At 35.6% G+C, this 17,220-nt stretch overlaps 1 protein-coding gene across 1 annotated transcript; it reads right to left on the bottom strand.

Moving 5' to 3' along the window:
* Nucleotides 1-12,136: 12,136 nt before the first annotated feature.
* On the bottom strand, nt 12,137-16,062 carry LOC121221143 (cytokinin riboside 5'-monophosphate phosphoribohydrolase LOG7). Its single transcript, XM_041101708.1, has 7 exons — nt 15,868-16,062; nt 14,774-14,871; nt 14,077-14,107; nt 13,857-13,956; nt 13,656-13,726; nt 12,873-13,016; nt 12,137-12,702 (listed from the first exon to the last, which is right to left on the bottom strand). Exons 1-7 carry the CDS (start codon nt 15,973-15,975, stop codon nt 12,607-12,609), a joined length of 648 nt encoding a protein of 215 aa, XP_040957642.1. The 5' UTR covers nt 15,976-16,062; the 3' UTR covers nt 12,137-12,606.
* Between the last annotated feature and the right edge of the window lie 1,158 nt (nt 16,063-17,220).

Raw genomic sequence — 17,220 nt, 5'->3', positions numbered from 1 at the left:
ATTGCGGAGGGAAATAGAATTCCAGTACCGAAAATATCCAGGACCACTGAGATGGGATTGCAATTGATGGTAGGAAGAGGAGTCTTACCCGGGAAAGGATTGGGAAAATATCTTCAGGGAAGGATCGAGGCACCAATACCGAAGGAAAAGTTTGATAGATTTGGTTTAGGGTACAAGCCAGACATGAAGCAGAAGAAGAAAGAAGTAGAGAAGAGACAAGAGAGAAGAAGGGCGCGTTTGAATGGACATGAAGCTAAGTGTGAGCCTTTAACTTTTCCCCACATATCTACATCTTTTGTGTCGGGAGGATTTATTCATTCTGAATGTGGAGTGTCCGGTAGCGACATGGGAGGAATGTTGGAAAATGTTTATACCAACGCCATAGAAGCAACGGAAAGGAGGGCTTTGTTAGAGATCTGCCCTTATGAGCCTGGAAGCGAGCTAAACAATTGGACTGCTGAAGAAATCCCTGTAGTCTTTAGGGCTTATTCAGAGTAATGCTCAAAACATTCCTGTTGTTTGTTGGCCTAGAAACAATATGAAATTTTTTGTGAAATAGGCATTGGGCCTAAATATCATTATTTTAATGAAATACGTGTCAACGTTCATCTTGATCAGTCATTTTTTTTCTTTTTATATTTTTCATTTGGTTGATTGTCTTACAAATAATTCTTTCATTTGTAATTCTTTTGCACAAACATATTCATAAATTTATATTCTTGGTATATTCTTTGATATTCCTTCATAGGTCTTCAGATATCAATGACATGAGTGACGCTGCCTCAAACACGGAGCCTATTTTTGAGCAAGAAGTGTGTTCAGAGGGATCCCACGACTTTGAAAATGACGAAGATTATGATGCATCTCCGGACTTGTTAAGAATGATGGAACAAGAGGATAAGCATATCCTACCTCATAGGGAATCGTTAGAAATAGTGAGCCTAGAGGATGGAAAGGAGGTGAAAATTGGAACTGAAATCACCGCAAAGACAAGGCAAGACCTCATTAATTTGCTCCGAGAGTTCAAGGATGTTTTCGCGTGGTCGTACCAAGATATGCCTGGGCTAAGTACTAACATTGTGGTGCATCGTCTGCCCATAAAAGAGGATTGTAAACCCGTTCAACAGAAGCTTAGGAGAATGAGACCTGACATTGTGTTGAAAATAAGAGAAGAAGTCAAAAGACAATTCGACGCTGGTTTCTTACAAGGGGTCAAGAATTCGGATTGGGTAGCCAACATCGTCCCTGTTCCCAAAAAAGATGGAAAGGTACGAATGTGTGTGGATTATAGGGATTTGAACAAGGCTAGTCCAAAGGACAACTTTCCACTGCCTCACATTGATACTTTGGTGGATAACACGGCGGGCTATTCATTGTTTTCTTTCATGGACGGTTTCTCTGGATACAATCAAATAAAGATGCATCCTGGAGACATGAGAAAAACCACATTCATTACCTTATGGGGAACATTCTGTTACAAGGTAATGCCCTTCGGATTGAAGAATGCGGGAGCAACATATCAAAGAGCTATGGTGACTTTGTTTCACGACATGATGCACAAGAGATCGAAGTCTATGTTGACGATATGATCGCGAAGTCTAGAACGGAAGAAGAGCATGTTCAGGTCTTGAAAAGGTTATTTTTGAGGTTAAAGAAATTTCAGCTCAAGCTTAACCCGGCCAAATGCACGTTTGGAGCCAGATCAGGGAAGTTATTAGGCTTCATAGTTAGCAAAAACGGGATCGAGGTTGACCCAGACAAAGTAAAGGCAATACGAGATTTACCTCCCCCGCGCACTCAGAAGGAGGTTCGAGGTTTCCTAGGGAGGCTGAATTACATTGCTCGGTTCATCTCACAACTGACAGAGAAATGTGATCCAGTATTCCGACTCTTAAAGAAGCATAATCCGGGCGAATGGGATAAAGAGTGTCAGAGGGCTTTCGATAAAATAAAGCAGTACTTGGCTAATACTCCAGTCTTATCACCTCCAAGTCCAGATAGGCCATTGATATTGTATCTAACAGTGTTGGAGAATTCCATGGGATGCGTATTGGGCCAACATGATGAGACGGGAAAGAAAGAAAAGGCAATATACTATCTCAGTAAGAAATTTACCGATTGCGAAATGAGGTACTCATCAATTGAGAAGTTGTGTTGTGCTCTAATCTGGGCAACCCGAAGACTGAGGTAGTATATGTTGTATCACACGACTTGGTTGATTTCAAAGTTAGATCCTTTAAAATATATGATGGAATCGACTGCTTTGAACGGGAGAATGGCTAGATGGCAGATCTTGCTCTCAGAATTTGATATAGTATATGTCAGTCAGAAGGCCATAAAGGGAAGTGCAATAGCCGATTTCCTAGCTAGTAGAGCCTTGGAGGACTATGAATCTTTGAATTTCGATTTTCCAAACGAGGACTTGATGTATGTGGCGAATACTGAAGAAAATCCTCAAATGGATCACGTATGGAAGTTAAATTTTGATGGAGCCTCAAATGCTACGGGTAATGGAGTTGGGGCAGTCTTGGTATCCCCAAGTGGAGATCATTATCCTGTTGCTAGCAAGTTGGACTTCGATTGTACAAATAACATGGCAGAATATGAAGCATGTATTATGGGCATTCGTGCAGCCATTGAACGGAACATCAAAGTACTGAGAGTATACGGGGATTCAGCGTTGGTGATATACCAACTCAAAGGGGAGTGGGAGACTAGAGATCCTAAGCTAATCGGTTATAGAAAACTAGTTCTTGAATTGGCTGAGGAGTTTGACGATATCACCTTCTATTACCTCCCACGGGAGGAAAACCAAATGGCTGATGCATTAGCTACTCTAGCTTCGATGATTCAGGTGAATAGACTTGAGGCAATGAGGCCTGTTCAGATGAGTATCTCTGAACCCCGGCTAATTGTGCAATATTGAGGAGGAGGGAAAAGATGATTGTCCTTGGTATCGGAGTATCTTACAATATGTGAAGAATCGGGAATACCCTGATCAAGCGACAGAGAATGACAAAAGAACTCTGAGAAAGATAGCCATTGAATATGTCTTAGATGGAGAAGTGTTATATAAAAGAAGGAAGGATCAAGTACTGTTAAGATGTGTGGATGCTGTGGAAGCCAAGAAAATTTTGGAAGAAGTCCATGAGGGTATTTGTGGGACGCACGCCAGTGGTTTCACGATGGCCAGACAGATCATGAGATTTGGGTACTATTGGCCCACCATGGAAGGAGATTTATTGATCATGCCAGGAAGTGCCACAAATGCCAAATTTACGGAGACAAATACACGCGCCTCCTTCACCTCTTCACGTCATGACTCTCCTTGGCCGTTTTCCATGTGGGGTATGGATGTTATTGGGCCAATATCACCAAAGGCTTCTAATGGGCATCGCTTCATCTTCGTAGTAATTGATTACTTTACCAAGTGGGTGGAGGCTGCTTCATATGCAAATGTCACGAAAGCAGTAGTCAGCAAATTCTTGAAGAAGGAGATCATTTGTCGATATGGAATGCCTGAGAGGATCATATCCGACAATGCGACGAACTTGAATAATAGCACAATAGCTGAAGTTTGTAGCAAATTTAAAATTAAGCATCATAACTCATCGCCGTATCGTCCCAAAATGAATGGTGCAGTGGAGGCGGCCAATAAAAACATTAAAAGGATCGTGGGGAAAATGACTGAAACCTACAAGGATTGGCATGAGAAGTTATCATTTGCTCTCCTTGCCTATCGAACATCTGTTAGAACTTCTACTGGGGCAACGCCTTTTTCTCTGGTTTATGGAATGGAGGCAGTATTACCCATTGAAGTTGAAATCCCTTCTCTACGGGTGTTATCTGAGCTACAGTTGATGAAGCCGATTGGATCCAATCTCGGTACGATCAGTTGAACCTAATAGAAGAAAAGAGGCTAAGAGCTATTCACCATGGGCAAATGTACCAGAAACGAATGATGCGAGCCTATAATAAAAAGGTTCGCCCCCGAGAATTTCGTGAAGGGGACTTGGTACTAAAAAAGATTCTTCCTATGCAAAAAGATTTTAGAGGAAAATGGATGCCAAATTGGGAAGGCCCTTATGTTGTAAAGAAAGCCTTTTCTGGTGGAGCTTTGATCCTATGCGAGATGGATGGCAAAAGTTTACCAAATCCGGTAAACGCAGACTCCGTCAAGAAATACTTCACATGAAAGAAAGGGGAACCAAAGTGAAAACCCGTAAAAGGCGCTTTGCTTCCTAAAAAAAAAAAACTTTGGAGAGGCTAAGGTGAAAACCCGTAAAGGGCACTTTGAGACCAAAGAGGGCTTGAGTCGAAAACCTGAAAAGGGCGACTCAAGTATTGGGCAGGATTGGAACATCAGGACTTGAGCGGATCAAATTTTGATCGGGGGGATATGATGATCTTCCTTTACTTGAACCAATAAGAAAGGATATGTAACGTCTTGGAACATTGACAGAGTATTGCAATCTCCTAAACACATGCCAAACTTAGAAGGGTCTTCGGAAAGTTTGTACAGAGAAACTCAAGCGGCGATAATTGGGGCACCTAGTTCTTATAAAAATACATTTCTTTTATTTTCTTTCTTTCTTCCTTTCCTTTTGTGAAAACGCACATTCTCAATCCACTTCTTTGTTACCTTTCTTTCGCTATCTTCGATGTTTTATTTGAGTTATGATCAGAAACGAGCCTTATTCTTATCCATTGTTATGGTCTTTTTGCAAACATGTTGCATAGGAATAATGATTAACGAACTAATAAAACTTTCAGGAAAGAGGTTTTGCATATTACTCTGAAAATTTCTAAATAATATAGGGACCTGAAACATGACTATTGTTTAGAAGATAACAAGTTTAAAGGGTGAAATAGCTAAGAAGGAAGAGTCTAAGTTAAAGACTATCCTTTCAGGTTTTGTCGTCTAAACATTGATTGAACAAAATGACAAGCTGTCGTGTTAATTACAAAGCTTAAATGAACAAGCAAGCAATGATCATCAGGCAATAGGTTACCTCGGAGAAGAGAGCCTTCACTTGCGCATAAGGCTTTGGTACGACACCTTGAGAATGGTGTAGGAAACCAAAACGGTTCAGATCCTATATCCCCGAATTGTGATAAAAGAGGACAGAGGAAAAGCCACATATTTCTACCCTTAGATTACTGTGAGAGAATGATGGTACAAATTTTGGCGTCCCAGTGGATATAACTTTGAGGTTTACAATGGGGACAGTCTGGCTAAATGTTTCTTCAGAAAAATCAGTCAAGCGAGAAGGCATTGTAGCACATCAGTCACAAAACCTTGATAAACTTCGAGTAGTGATAACCTAAGCGAGATCATTCTCGGAAAAATAAAATTCTGCATTCATGCAAACACCATTCACATATGTCTATTAGGAGCATTTGTTTCATTTTGATCATGTCATCCTAATCATTAGGCATAATTAGGTTTATTATACAGGTCTTATCTCCCTGAGATTACAGTGGAACAGACCAAAGAATTTCAGATCTTATCTCCCTGAGATTACAGCGGAGCAGATCAAGGATAGTAATCCTATCTCCTTGAGATTACAATGGAGCGGATTAAAGGATCTTATCTCTCTGAAGTTACAGTAGAGAAGATCACATCAGGTCTTATCTCCCTGAGATTACAGTGGAACAGACCAAAGAATTTCAGATCTTATCTCCCTGAGATTACAGCGGAGCAGATCGAAGACACTATCCTATCTCCCTGAAGTTACAGTGGAGCGGATTAAAATAAGAGATCTTATCTCCCTGAGATTAAGCGGAGCAGATCGAAGACACTATCTTATCTCCCCGAAGTTACAGTGGAGCGGATTAAAGGATCTTATCTCTCTGAGGTTACAGCAGAGTAGATCGCATCAAGTCTTATTTCCCTGAAGATGCAGTGGAACAGACTGAAAACAATAAGGCGTGTCTCCCTAAAGTTGTAGCGGAGGGACAGAAGATAGTGATCCTTATCATGTCTAATCTTATTCCCCTAAAGTTGTAGTGGAATAGATGGAAGCGAAGTCACAAACCTTGTCTCTCTGAAGTTGCAGTAAAGCAGGTTGGAGTCACGAAACTTATCCCCCTGAAGTTGTAGTGGGGCAAGTTGAAGATATGAGTCCGATCTCCCTGAAGTTGCAGTGGAGCGGGTCAAATGATGGACCTTACCCCCTGAAGTTACAACAGAATGGATTGAAGCCACAAGTCATATCTCTTCTTGAAATTGCAGAGGAGAGGATCGACGCAACAAGACAAAGTGGATTGAAATGAAGCTACCTGAAGAAGAAAAGCACCAAGAAGTCGAGACTCGACGAGACCGGGCAAAATTGGGCTTTCTTAGTCTTTGCTCTGTTATCGTTACACGACAACGAGCAAAGAGGGGCAGCTGTACAAGCCCAATCTGAACCCTTCCCAAACCCATTACAAAACAACCCACCAGCCCAAACCCAAGACCCAAAACAGACCCAAAGCCCAACTACTAGCCCAATAACCCAAACACTTTCAGAAAAACCTAACCCCTAACCCTAGCCGCCGCACCCATCACCTACCCTCTGCCACCGCCACCAACTCCGCCGATCACCTGCCCTTCTGACGTCGCTCTACCTGCTCCACCTGCAAGGAGAGAAACAAACACGCAAGGCAGAGGCAAAAACAAAAAATAATAGAAATAGATAAATAGGTATTGTAATCGGTTATATAAAGGGAGAAAAAGAAAATGTAAGGGGGCTTCCGATTTTGGGTATCAAACAAGGATTCAATCTAAAAATAAAAAAGAGGCAGATTCAATCTTTTTCTCAAGTTTTGAAGTTTATTTATTTATTTTTTTTTTTCTCTTCATACACACACATAAAATAAATATAGTAAAAAGGGAGTTAAAAAAGAGTCATACCTACGCCGTACCGAAAAAGGACCAAAAAAGGTCCAATTTTGAGCCTCTGGCCGCTGCACACGGTGGCGCTACGGCGGAGGCTCGCCGGAGTCCCAGGCCAGACTTGTGGCCTGAGAGAGCATCCCTCTCTCCTCCTTCTCTGTTTTTTTTTTGTAAAAGAAGAACTGATTGTTTTTTGTTTTTTTATTTTTATATAAACTGAAACGACGCCGTTTTAGCAAAGGGGATCCGCGCGTCGACCCGACCCGACCCGAAGGATCCGCGTGTTTTTAATTTTTGGGCTATTTACGCGCGCAGTCCCTCTGACTTGTGGCGTGTTTCAATTTGGTCCTATTTCGCTATTTCTTTGTTTTTAATTTACCACAAATTTTTATTTCTGTTTCATTTTAGTCCCCTGAAGCGCCGCGTTTTGAGATTTTGGTCTATTTTCCATTTTGGTCCCTCTCCTTTCCGTGCGTGTTGCAATTTAGTCTTTTTAGTCCTTTTTTATTTCGAATCTACCCAGTATTTTTATTTTACTTCGATTTAGTCCTCTTTTTAGTACTTTTGCTATTATTATTATTATTATTATTATTATTATTATTATCATCTTTACTATTATTAGTATTGGTATTATTGTTGTTCTTTTATATCTCATTCATATTTACTTATGTATCTTTAAATATATATGTCTTATTATTATCATATAAGTGCTTGTATATATACATGTACATATTTTACATATAATTTGTTTAATATATATACGTATACTCATATTTCTTTTTTATATATATCTATATACATATACATATTTTTATTTTTATAAGTATATATATTTATATGTATGTATTTATATATTTTTGTATATCTTAATTTGCATAGACATATACATACATATTTTCAATATATTTTAAACATATATATATAAATTAACGTATTTATTTGTATACGTATGTATATTTTCATTATTTTTAAACTTTCATTTGTACATACATATTTTCATGTGCCTACTTTATATATGCATTTCATTATTTTCATATTCCATAATTTATACACCTATATATATATGTACATATTTTTATATATATGCATATTTTTTTCTTTATTTTAAAATATACTTTATATATATATTGTAATTTATGAATACACACATATTTTATTTTTTGTCTATACATATAAATATATATAAATCCCTTTACATTTTAATTGTATTCACTATTTATTTATTTCACTTTCATTATTATTTTGAACGAATGTTTAATTTATTTGTTTATATACATTGTTATTTTATATGATTGTAGGTTTGACTTTTATTTATTTTATATTGTTGCTATTGCTCGTATCATTTTTACACTTTTGTATTCATTATGATTTTGTCATGTATAACAATGTAATTTGCTTTCACATTTTTTACTACGACTTCATGTTTTTATTTCACTCGATAATAAAATTTGTTTAAAAAAATGATATTTTGTGTTTAGATTCGAGAGGATCGTACCCTAACTTACTGGGTTTCGATTTCCACAATAAATCTAAACACACTAATCTTTTCAAACTCAAGTTTTGAAACGATCTCGGGAATTAAGAAAAGATCGTGTCCTAACTTACTGGGCATGATCCCTTTCCTAAACCCGAGATAATAAAATATCTTTTAAATAAGTAAAATTCTGGCATTCATTCACGTATTGGGAATTTGAGACATTGTATTCTAACTTACTGGATATGATTCTCTTTCTCGAATAATGTGAAATATGCCCATTTTCCTAAAATTTTCAACGTTTTAATACAAGGATCGTATTTTTTAAATTCTTCTAAGTTTTCAATTTTCGACATTAAGACATTAAGTAATCAACTAAGGTACCAATTTTGGGCGTATCGAGGGTGCTAATCCTTCCTCGTGCGTAACCGACTCCCGAACCCGTTTTCTGAATTTCGCGGACCAAACTTGTTGTTTTAATAAAATCAAACCGTTTATTAAAAACAACCGCTTTTCGAGGTGATCCAATCACACCTTATAAAAAGGATTGGTGGCGACTCCTGTTTCATTTTTTTCAAAACCCAAGTCGACCCCGTTTTATCCAAAAAAATGGTGTCAACAGATACGGCAATGAATGAGTAAGAATTTCATCCTAAGATTCTAAATGTCGATGTACTCGTGGTAATCTTGCCAATTCTTGTTAGTCTTTCCCCGCAGATCTAGCTTTTGCATTGCTTTCATGTCTCATAGTGGCGACAAAATTTGTTGCCTCTACCCGAACTGTCACATCACTCGATTTGATTCGTGCATTTTCACTGTCACATACACTATCAACGAAACATTTGTGTCCCACATACTGCAAATGGGTAAAAATTTCAACAGGACTCATTTATGATATCTAGCTCGACGTATGACATCTATTCAAACTACAGTGCACGATTGTAAACTATGTTATGTATAGAATTTTATTTTACAAATCATTGCATAATTATTATAGGTTTGAAAAAAATAAGTAACTAACCCCAACTTCCAAGCGTTGATTTAACAACAACCAAATATCTTCGAGCTACTCGGGTAGTCCCACGTAACTCGACCCATGGTTTCACCTATTCAAGCGATATGTTAATTCAAACATATAATAAATAAACAACATTTACTATACAAACTACATATTTATTAACAAATGATTTTTATCTTGTCACCAATGGGAACATATATGGGTCATTCACTTGGAGACGTAGAAATGGTAGCCGCCACCAGACCCATGACTGCAGCAGGAGCAGGCAACCACTGATTGACATCTTATTCGGTTTCGTCGTTCGACACAACTCCCGATACAACGTGGCCAACACTGTTGATCCCCAACTCAATCGTATGATTTCTTTGAAGTCGACTAGGTGTAGTAGCCACCTTATGTGTTCCAAATTTTGAGATTTATTAGGCATTAGAATGCCCCCGATTAACCTCAAGATGAATGATCGGGTGTTTTGTTCTTTGATGACATTGGGTGCGTCCTTAGGAAGATCTTTGAAATTGGTTTCCAACAATTTCATATTTATTCGATGACTGTAAAACTTATTCGACACTTTCCCCAAAAATGTCTTGCAAAGGTCCTCTTTACTACGAACGACCGTTGACCTTGTGACGGCTGAATCATCCACTGATAAACCGAGTTTTAAAACTACGTCATTGAGTGTGATTGTACACTCGCCGCATAGAAGATGATAAGTATGTGTCTTGGGCCTCCATCTTTTCACCAACATGTTGATTAGTGTAGGATCGAGTTTGTAGCCCCCAAGCATACGTGACACATGCAAGAATTTCGTGTCTTGCAAGTAACCATGAATTTCGGCACTTGGGCTCTTTGACAGGTTATGTATGAACCCCTCCAAAACACGATCATCCGCCTATTTATATCAACAAAAAAATAATTTAAAATATTTAAAAAATAAAAAAGACTACAATTTTAACTTAAATAAAAATAATGAAAGGTGGAAATGTGTTTATCGTCGAAACGAATTAAAGAAATGTCATTTGTGAAAATTTAATCGAAACAAATAATATACAAAATAATTAAACAAACATATCAGAAAATTTAAAACAAAACTTGAGTAAAATTGAGAGAATTGAGAGTTTTAAAAAAATTAGATTTAAATAAATAAAAAATAACGGTCGGGATCCTTAAAAATTTTAATGTTACGAACATTAAAAAGAACAGCCTAAAAAACCAATTAAATAAAAAGAAAACCACATATATGCCTTATTTAACCGTGTTTATTCCTAAATTAAGTCATAGTGTCGAAATTTTTTTAAAAAAAAAATGGGAATTGGAAAATTACAGAATAGTGCGACTATAGACTTTTTTTATAACAAGTGGGCCCAATTTCACATCTTGCTGTTATGACAGCTATCCAATAAAACATGCAAACTTTTTATTTATTCCCGAATTATTGAACTGTCCTTCCTTTTCATGTACGAGGGAGTCTGTCTTGTATTCCTTATCACAATAATGACTCTTTTATTTGAGAATTACGCACACACTCTTCATCAGATACGCCTCTTTTATACAAATGCCCCCTCCCCATTAATTATGAACTCATCACAATAATCAATGACACCAAAAGTAATTCATCATTATGTCATCCTTTTTCTTTCTCTTTGGTTTTTGGTGTGTCAAAATCTACATATTTATCTGGCTTTTAACAAGTAACCACCATTAGTCTCATGGAAGTTGATGGTGTCCCCTTCGACCTCATCCACCAATTGTGGGTGGTGATCTGATCTTGATGCTGTTGGATGTCATGTAAACCTTTGTTTGGAGAAGACGTGGGTAGTAGGTGATGATGGGTTTTACCCGGCCATGGACGACTTGAAAGAAATGTTTCAACTGGTTGCTTCGTTGATGGGGGACTTGGCAGGACATTCTCGTGTTATAAATAAGCAATCGAGGTTACAAGAGAGAGTCTCCTCTCGCACCCATGGAAAAAACAAATCTGACGTGGTTAAGAGCGACAGTTATTTGAGCTAGCTATGTTTGTTCCTATTCTGTCTGTTTCGAGCTTAGTATCGCTGGTCTTCACTTGTATAATTAACCTTTGCCTTGTACCATGATATCAAACCCGATCTGCTGGTATTTTTTTTTCTTAGGAAAAGAAAATTATGTCCAAAAAAACCTTCATCCAAAGATAGAAATTAATTGTAAAATGTATATTAAACTCTGTGAACAAAAACACACCTGCATGTCTATTTGACACCCATAAAACTGAGATTAGGCTGCTTTCTTTTTGGTAATATTATTATTTATTCACTATGTTTTAGTATATAAATTAACAATAAAATTATTTTAATTGATGATTTTTAAGTCACTCACATGGCTTGTTTTGAATTTTTAAAAAATTTATTATTTCTTACAAAAAATTTTACTAATTTTTTTAATTTCAAATTTAAATTTATATTAATTATTTTTTATTTTATATCTAACTATTCATTACCGTTAAAACAATATAATTAATGGGCCTCTTAAGCCCTTTCTCTTCCTTCTCCACCGAGGACAGCGGCATGGCGATCAATTCTTTCACTATCTCAGATCACTAAATCAAACTTGATAAATATAACTCTACTTCAACGTGTGTTTTCTAAATCATCATTAGATCAATCCTTCCATTATTGCCATAACCATGAAAATGACTTATGATACGTTTTGATCCAATCTGATGTTAGCATGTAAATAAATGGGCAGTAAGGGTAAAAGTGATGAAATTGTAGTAGTTTATGGAAATATAAGGGTGTCAATTTGCTTTTTTCCAGTCAAGGAATAAAAGATTAAATACAAAGAATATTCCACTCACATTACATCTTAATGACTAATATTATTTAATTTCATATATGGGAGCCAACTTAACCAAATACTACTCATTTGTTTTGTATGGTAACATCCATCCTTTGCTTAGATTGACTAATACTGAGAACCTTAAAAGAATTTATAGCTTTGAACAATACTAGAATTAGATAAAGATCTGAATGTGACGATTTCTTCACAAGCTTTCACAACTAGCTAGAGGGAAAGTGACACTACATCTTTTCTCCATGGACCTGCATATCAGACTTTTTTGAAACACTTGAGTTGGCTGGCAAAATTCCAAAAATTCCATCAAAATGTTCAATTACTGTCCTTTGGTTGGACAGTATTGATCTGACCGTATATACTTAGTAGGTAGAACCCCAAAACGAGAAAAATGTAGCCGATGTCGATGGATCATGTGGCAACTCTGGATCCCGGCACGAAATTAAGTTTATCAACTTCATCCCATACTAGCTTTGATGCTATTTCGTCGCACTCCGGAACATATTCCTGTTTAGTAAAGAAAACTACCTTAGTCAAGTCAATTTTCATCAATCATTGCTTGAACAAGGAATGGTTTATGAAAGGGGAATTAAGGTACATATAATTCAAACATCCTATTCATGCTCATAAAACCGTTTGTATTTGCTCTTAATTGAACATATTTAGGCCAGCTTTACCTCTAGTTGTCTGACCAATTGCTTAGCAGTTGGGGCAGACAAGATAATGCGACGGGCAGTTGGCGAAATGAAGCCTTCATCAACGGCCTTATCAATGAAAGACAACAAAGAATTGTAATATCCATCCACATTCAATAGACCCACCTGCAAAAAGGGATAAATCTCTTTTAAATTATTGGAGTAAAATATAATATCCAAATGGATTTGTATCAACTTATAATATTAAATTATTGGGTTCTCAAGTGACCTAAGACGCAACAACAGATTGACCAACATTTTTGTATTGTTTTTTGTTTCAAGTTTTGAATAGTGGGTAAGAACCCCTTTCTCCCATTGGAAAGGAGATCTTGCAATCAATTCCCAAAATCTTATGCTATCTTTCCATGTGATGAATTCAATTGAAGCGCCACATGCATTGATTCTTAAGTTTTTCTTTCTAATCCATCACAATTTTTATCAGAAAATAAAACTAAATATCACGTCAACTTTTACCAAAAATACCTAACAAAACATTTACTACTCAAGGAACACGACAAATCAAACTCCTACCATCTTGCTTGCTGATATGATACAAATATAAATTAACGTAAAACCAGTCAATCAAAGCTGAGTTCTACAAAATACAAAAACATGCATGACATCGAGAGAAAATAGGACTGGCTCACACTAATATATCTTAATCAAAGAGTTATTATTATTAGAGACTAAACTCTTATCTGTCTTCCACCAAATCATTAAATTCAATGATTGAGATAACTAAACAAACCGATTTGTATTTCGTACAGGCTTACGATGGATCCCAAGTTGCGCCCATGTAATAACTTCCAGTAGTTCTTCAAGGGTGCCATAGCCACCTGAAATTTAATTATAGGAAAGATTACATATTTTCATGTAACCATAAACTGCGGTTCTAATTGCATTTCTAATAAACTATACATATGTTATGATGTCGAAATCGATGGATTAACCAATAACAAGTAATACCAGGAAGCGCAATGAAGGCGTCAGCCTGTCGTGCCATTTCGGCTTTCCTTTGGTGCATATCAGATACAGCTCTTACTTCTCCAACACTCTCACCAGTAATCTGCAGCAAACTTGTGTAAATGAATGAATGCTTTCATTGGAACTTATTAACAGATACTCGATGTAATTGCAAACAACTCGGAACAAGTTGAAGATTAGATCCAAGGCTAAAAAAACATACCACTGTAGGCATCAAAGTTCTTGGAATAACACTGCAAGCAAAATCCAACAACCATGGATGAGTATCATTCCAGAGACTAAAATATAGTAAATCTTACAACAAAAATTAATGTTTTTACAAGCGACACCAAAGTCGATTTTTAATGTAAGAAATGCATTTTAGTTATGTTAAAAGAGGCGGCTCTCCACTCCAGTCTAGTGGACTGCAAATTAAAAAAGTTACAAAGACTGTAGAGTGTACAACTTTAAAACGAAATATAAGTGAAAGTTGGTGTACAACTGTAAGGATCAAAAGAGATTCACTTTTCCCAAACCGCCAAAGCTTATGAAAAGGCAGCCTTTGTAAGAACTTTAAGTAAAGGCACTTTTAGATTCTTGCAGGATGTACGAGGTAAACCATGTTCCTTTCTGCACAAATCCATTTTGGCCACTTAAAACTTTTTTATTTTTTCAATTAACAAAGAGGATAAATCAATTCTTTCTCTCTGCTCTGGACTGGACCAGCATTTGATCCCATGATGTCTGCCTTTGTTAAGAAACCCACTGCCGTAGAGAATTTAGAGAAAAATTTGCATGGTTCAAGGGGAAAAAGACTCTTAAAGTATCAACACTGAAACCCCATTTCGAAGTCCGCAAAAAAAAAAAAACACAAATTTCATTACCAATGATGTTTAGTAAGAGAGATAGAGAAAACAAACCCTAGAACATGGCGCCCACCATCATGAACTGCCTGAGAAACAAGACCCATCAATCCCACGCTTCCACCTCCATAAACCAAATCAATCCTTCTCTCCACCTTCATAATCCAAAACAACAACAATTTTCACTTAATAAATTGAAAAACAACCCCCCATAAACACGTGTCACGATGACATAAACGTTAATTTTTTTATTTATTTGTCCATACAAGAATTAAGGATGGGAACTAGGAAGCATTAAGACATTGAAAAAACAAATATAAAAGGTTGAGTGGAAAGAGGGAATGATATATTTCATGGAACCCCATAAACAAAATCATGGAGGTTTTCTTGTAGAAATGCCAAAGAGAAGAACACGCTCAAGGAGTCATTATATCAAAGCAAGCACATTTGTTTCCCTTGGGAAAAGCGGCAGACTATGATTATTTATTATTAATATTATTTTTTTCTTATGCTTATTAATGTTGCTGTATTCTTTTCATCTTCATATGGTTCTTAAGAAAGTGAAATGAAAGAGAAGGATCATGCAAGAAGGCTGCTCAACTGACAGGCAGGTTACAGCGAGCAATGCCTATTTCTCTCTCTCTCTCTCTCATGCCAAACATAAACCCTAAACCTCCTCTCCTTGGACAGCTAATCCCCCATCTACAATCATAAGCGCACGTCGAAGGCTTGATTGTTTCAACTACTAACACTCAAAGAAAGAGAATAGCAAACAATTCATATAAGAAATTTTCATTTTTTGGCATTCAAAAAAAATATTCTAGCTTAAGATATTTACGGTTTTCCACTAATGAAGAAGAAACCGGTATGTTAAAAGCAAAACTTCCATTGAATCAGATTTTGTAGTAAACAAAGAAATAATTCCATGTTGGAATTAATATCTAAGTTTGAGATGGAAAAATATTGGAATATGGTTTTAAAAAAAATGGTCCCAAATCGAAGTTGTGTTAAATTTTCAGGAAATGTACTTCCTCAGAAGCTGTTGAACTTTAGAAACGAAACTAAAAAGAAGAAGAAGATAAGATTAAATATCCCAGAGGCAGAAAGAAGAGGAAACAAAGTAAGAAATTTTTGATAGTTTTATAAATTACCAGTTCCTTGCCTAACTCCACAGCAGCTTCTTGGTAGCTAGCTTTCTTCCCTGAACTGCTTCCACAAAACACACAAATCCTTTTAAACCTGGACTTTGTCTCTTCCATCTTCCCTTCTTTCGCTTAACTCTCTTCTTTTTTCTAACAATGTGAAGGATGTCCTTTGAAGAAGGTTGGGAAATGAGAACAAGGTGAGTATTTGTTTATAGACAAGGGAGGAAAATGGAAATATGTTCCCAAAAATGCCGCATTCGATTATATATTTTCAGTTTCTTCTAGAAAAATAATATAAAAAATAAATAAAAAGTATTTTCAGTCATCACGTATAAACACCATTTAATCAATTTCTGTTTACTTTAGGGGTTTCTTTTTTAATTATTTGGAAGGTAGAAATTATTATTTTTATTATGGAGAGCGACAGGGATCATTATTGTATTAATGCAACAAAATAAACTCAAAGTGGGAACTTAATTAGAAATTAGACATTATTATATCTCAGTTTCACACTGTTACCCAACTAGTTTTCAAAGAATGCCATTTTTGTGGCTTGGTTTGGTTCATCAACCAACAATTTTATATGGATTAATGGATGATTTATACCACATTAACATACAATCATTCATTAGTTCCATAATAACACAAAACTTATTTTATATTTAACTTTTCAATTTAATTCTCATTCAAACAATACTAAATACTACAAGTTTAGAATTAAATAAAGGCAAATTTTTTGTAAATTAAGAATAGGTTGAAATTTTAATTATTTAAAAAAATAGATCCATTTTTCGGAGATGTAGTAAAAACTCATATTAGAAAATACGTTTTTTTTTTAAATGTTAATTTCTTTAGCTAGATGGTTGAGTATTATTATTTTCATCCTTAAGTCCCAAGTTAGATTACTATCTCAAGTATATATATATATATTTCATGTTGTTGTTTCAAGCTTTTTTTTTTTAATTTTTAATTAATATACATATTGTTTTCAAGTTTTTATTTTAATTCATCTTTTTAATTAATAAATTTTTTATTTATATAAATAAAATAATAAATATCTAATTATATAATAAAAATATATTTTTTATATTTATCATTATGTTAAATATATTTTATTTTTTAAAAACACCAACTAATTTTTTATATATTTTTCTTTATGTATAATTTTTATATGTCAAATATTTATTTTCTCCACTTATATTGTGGGTATGGTGATTTTTAATATTATAAAATTAAATAATTATTTTAAATATCATTATTATTTTTATATATAAATTATTTCAAATATCATTATATTTTACCTACATTGTGGGTATGATAAATTATAATATTATAAAATCAATTAATTATTCCAAATAT

Source organism: Gossypium hirsutum, chromosome A03 (assembly GCF_007990345.1).
Source record: "Gossypium hirsutum isolate 1008001.06 chromosome A03, Gossypium_hirsutum_v2.1, whole genome shotgun sequence".
NCBI lineage: Eukaryota > Viridiplantae > Streptophyta > Magnoliopsida > Malvales > Malvaceae > Gossypium > Gossypium hirsutum.
This window is presented reverse-complemented; position numbering and strand designations above follow the sequence as displayed.

Bases quoted from the DNA above. Each gene is read 5' to 3' on its own strand.
- LOC121221143 (XM_041101708.1), bottom strand. From the start codon at position 15,975: ATGGAAGAGACAAAGTCCAGGTTTAAAAGGATTTGTGTGTTTTGTGGA. The intron at 14,108-14,773 runs GTTTGTTTTCTC...TTTTGCTTGCAG, and splicing joins GGTGGGCGCCATGTTCTAGG to TGTTATTCCAAGAACTTTGA. The intron at 13,727-13,856 runs GTATTACTTGTT...ATTAAATTTCAG, and splicing joins CGCCTTCATTGCGCTTCCTG to GTGGCTATGGCACCCTTGAA.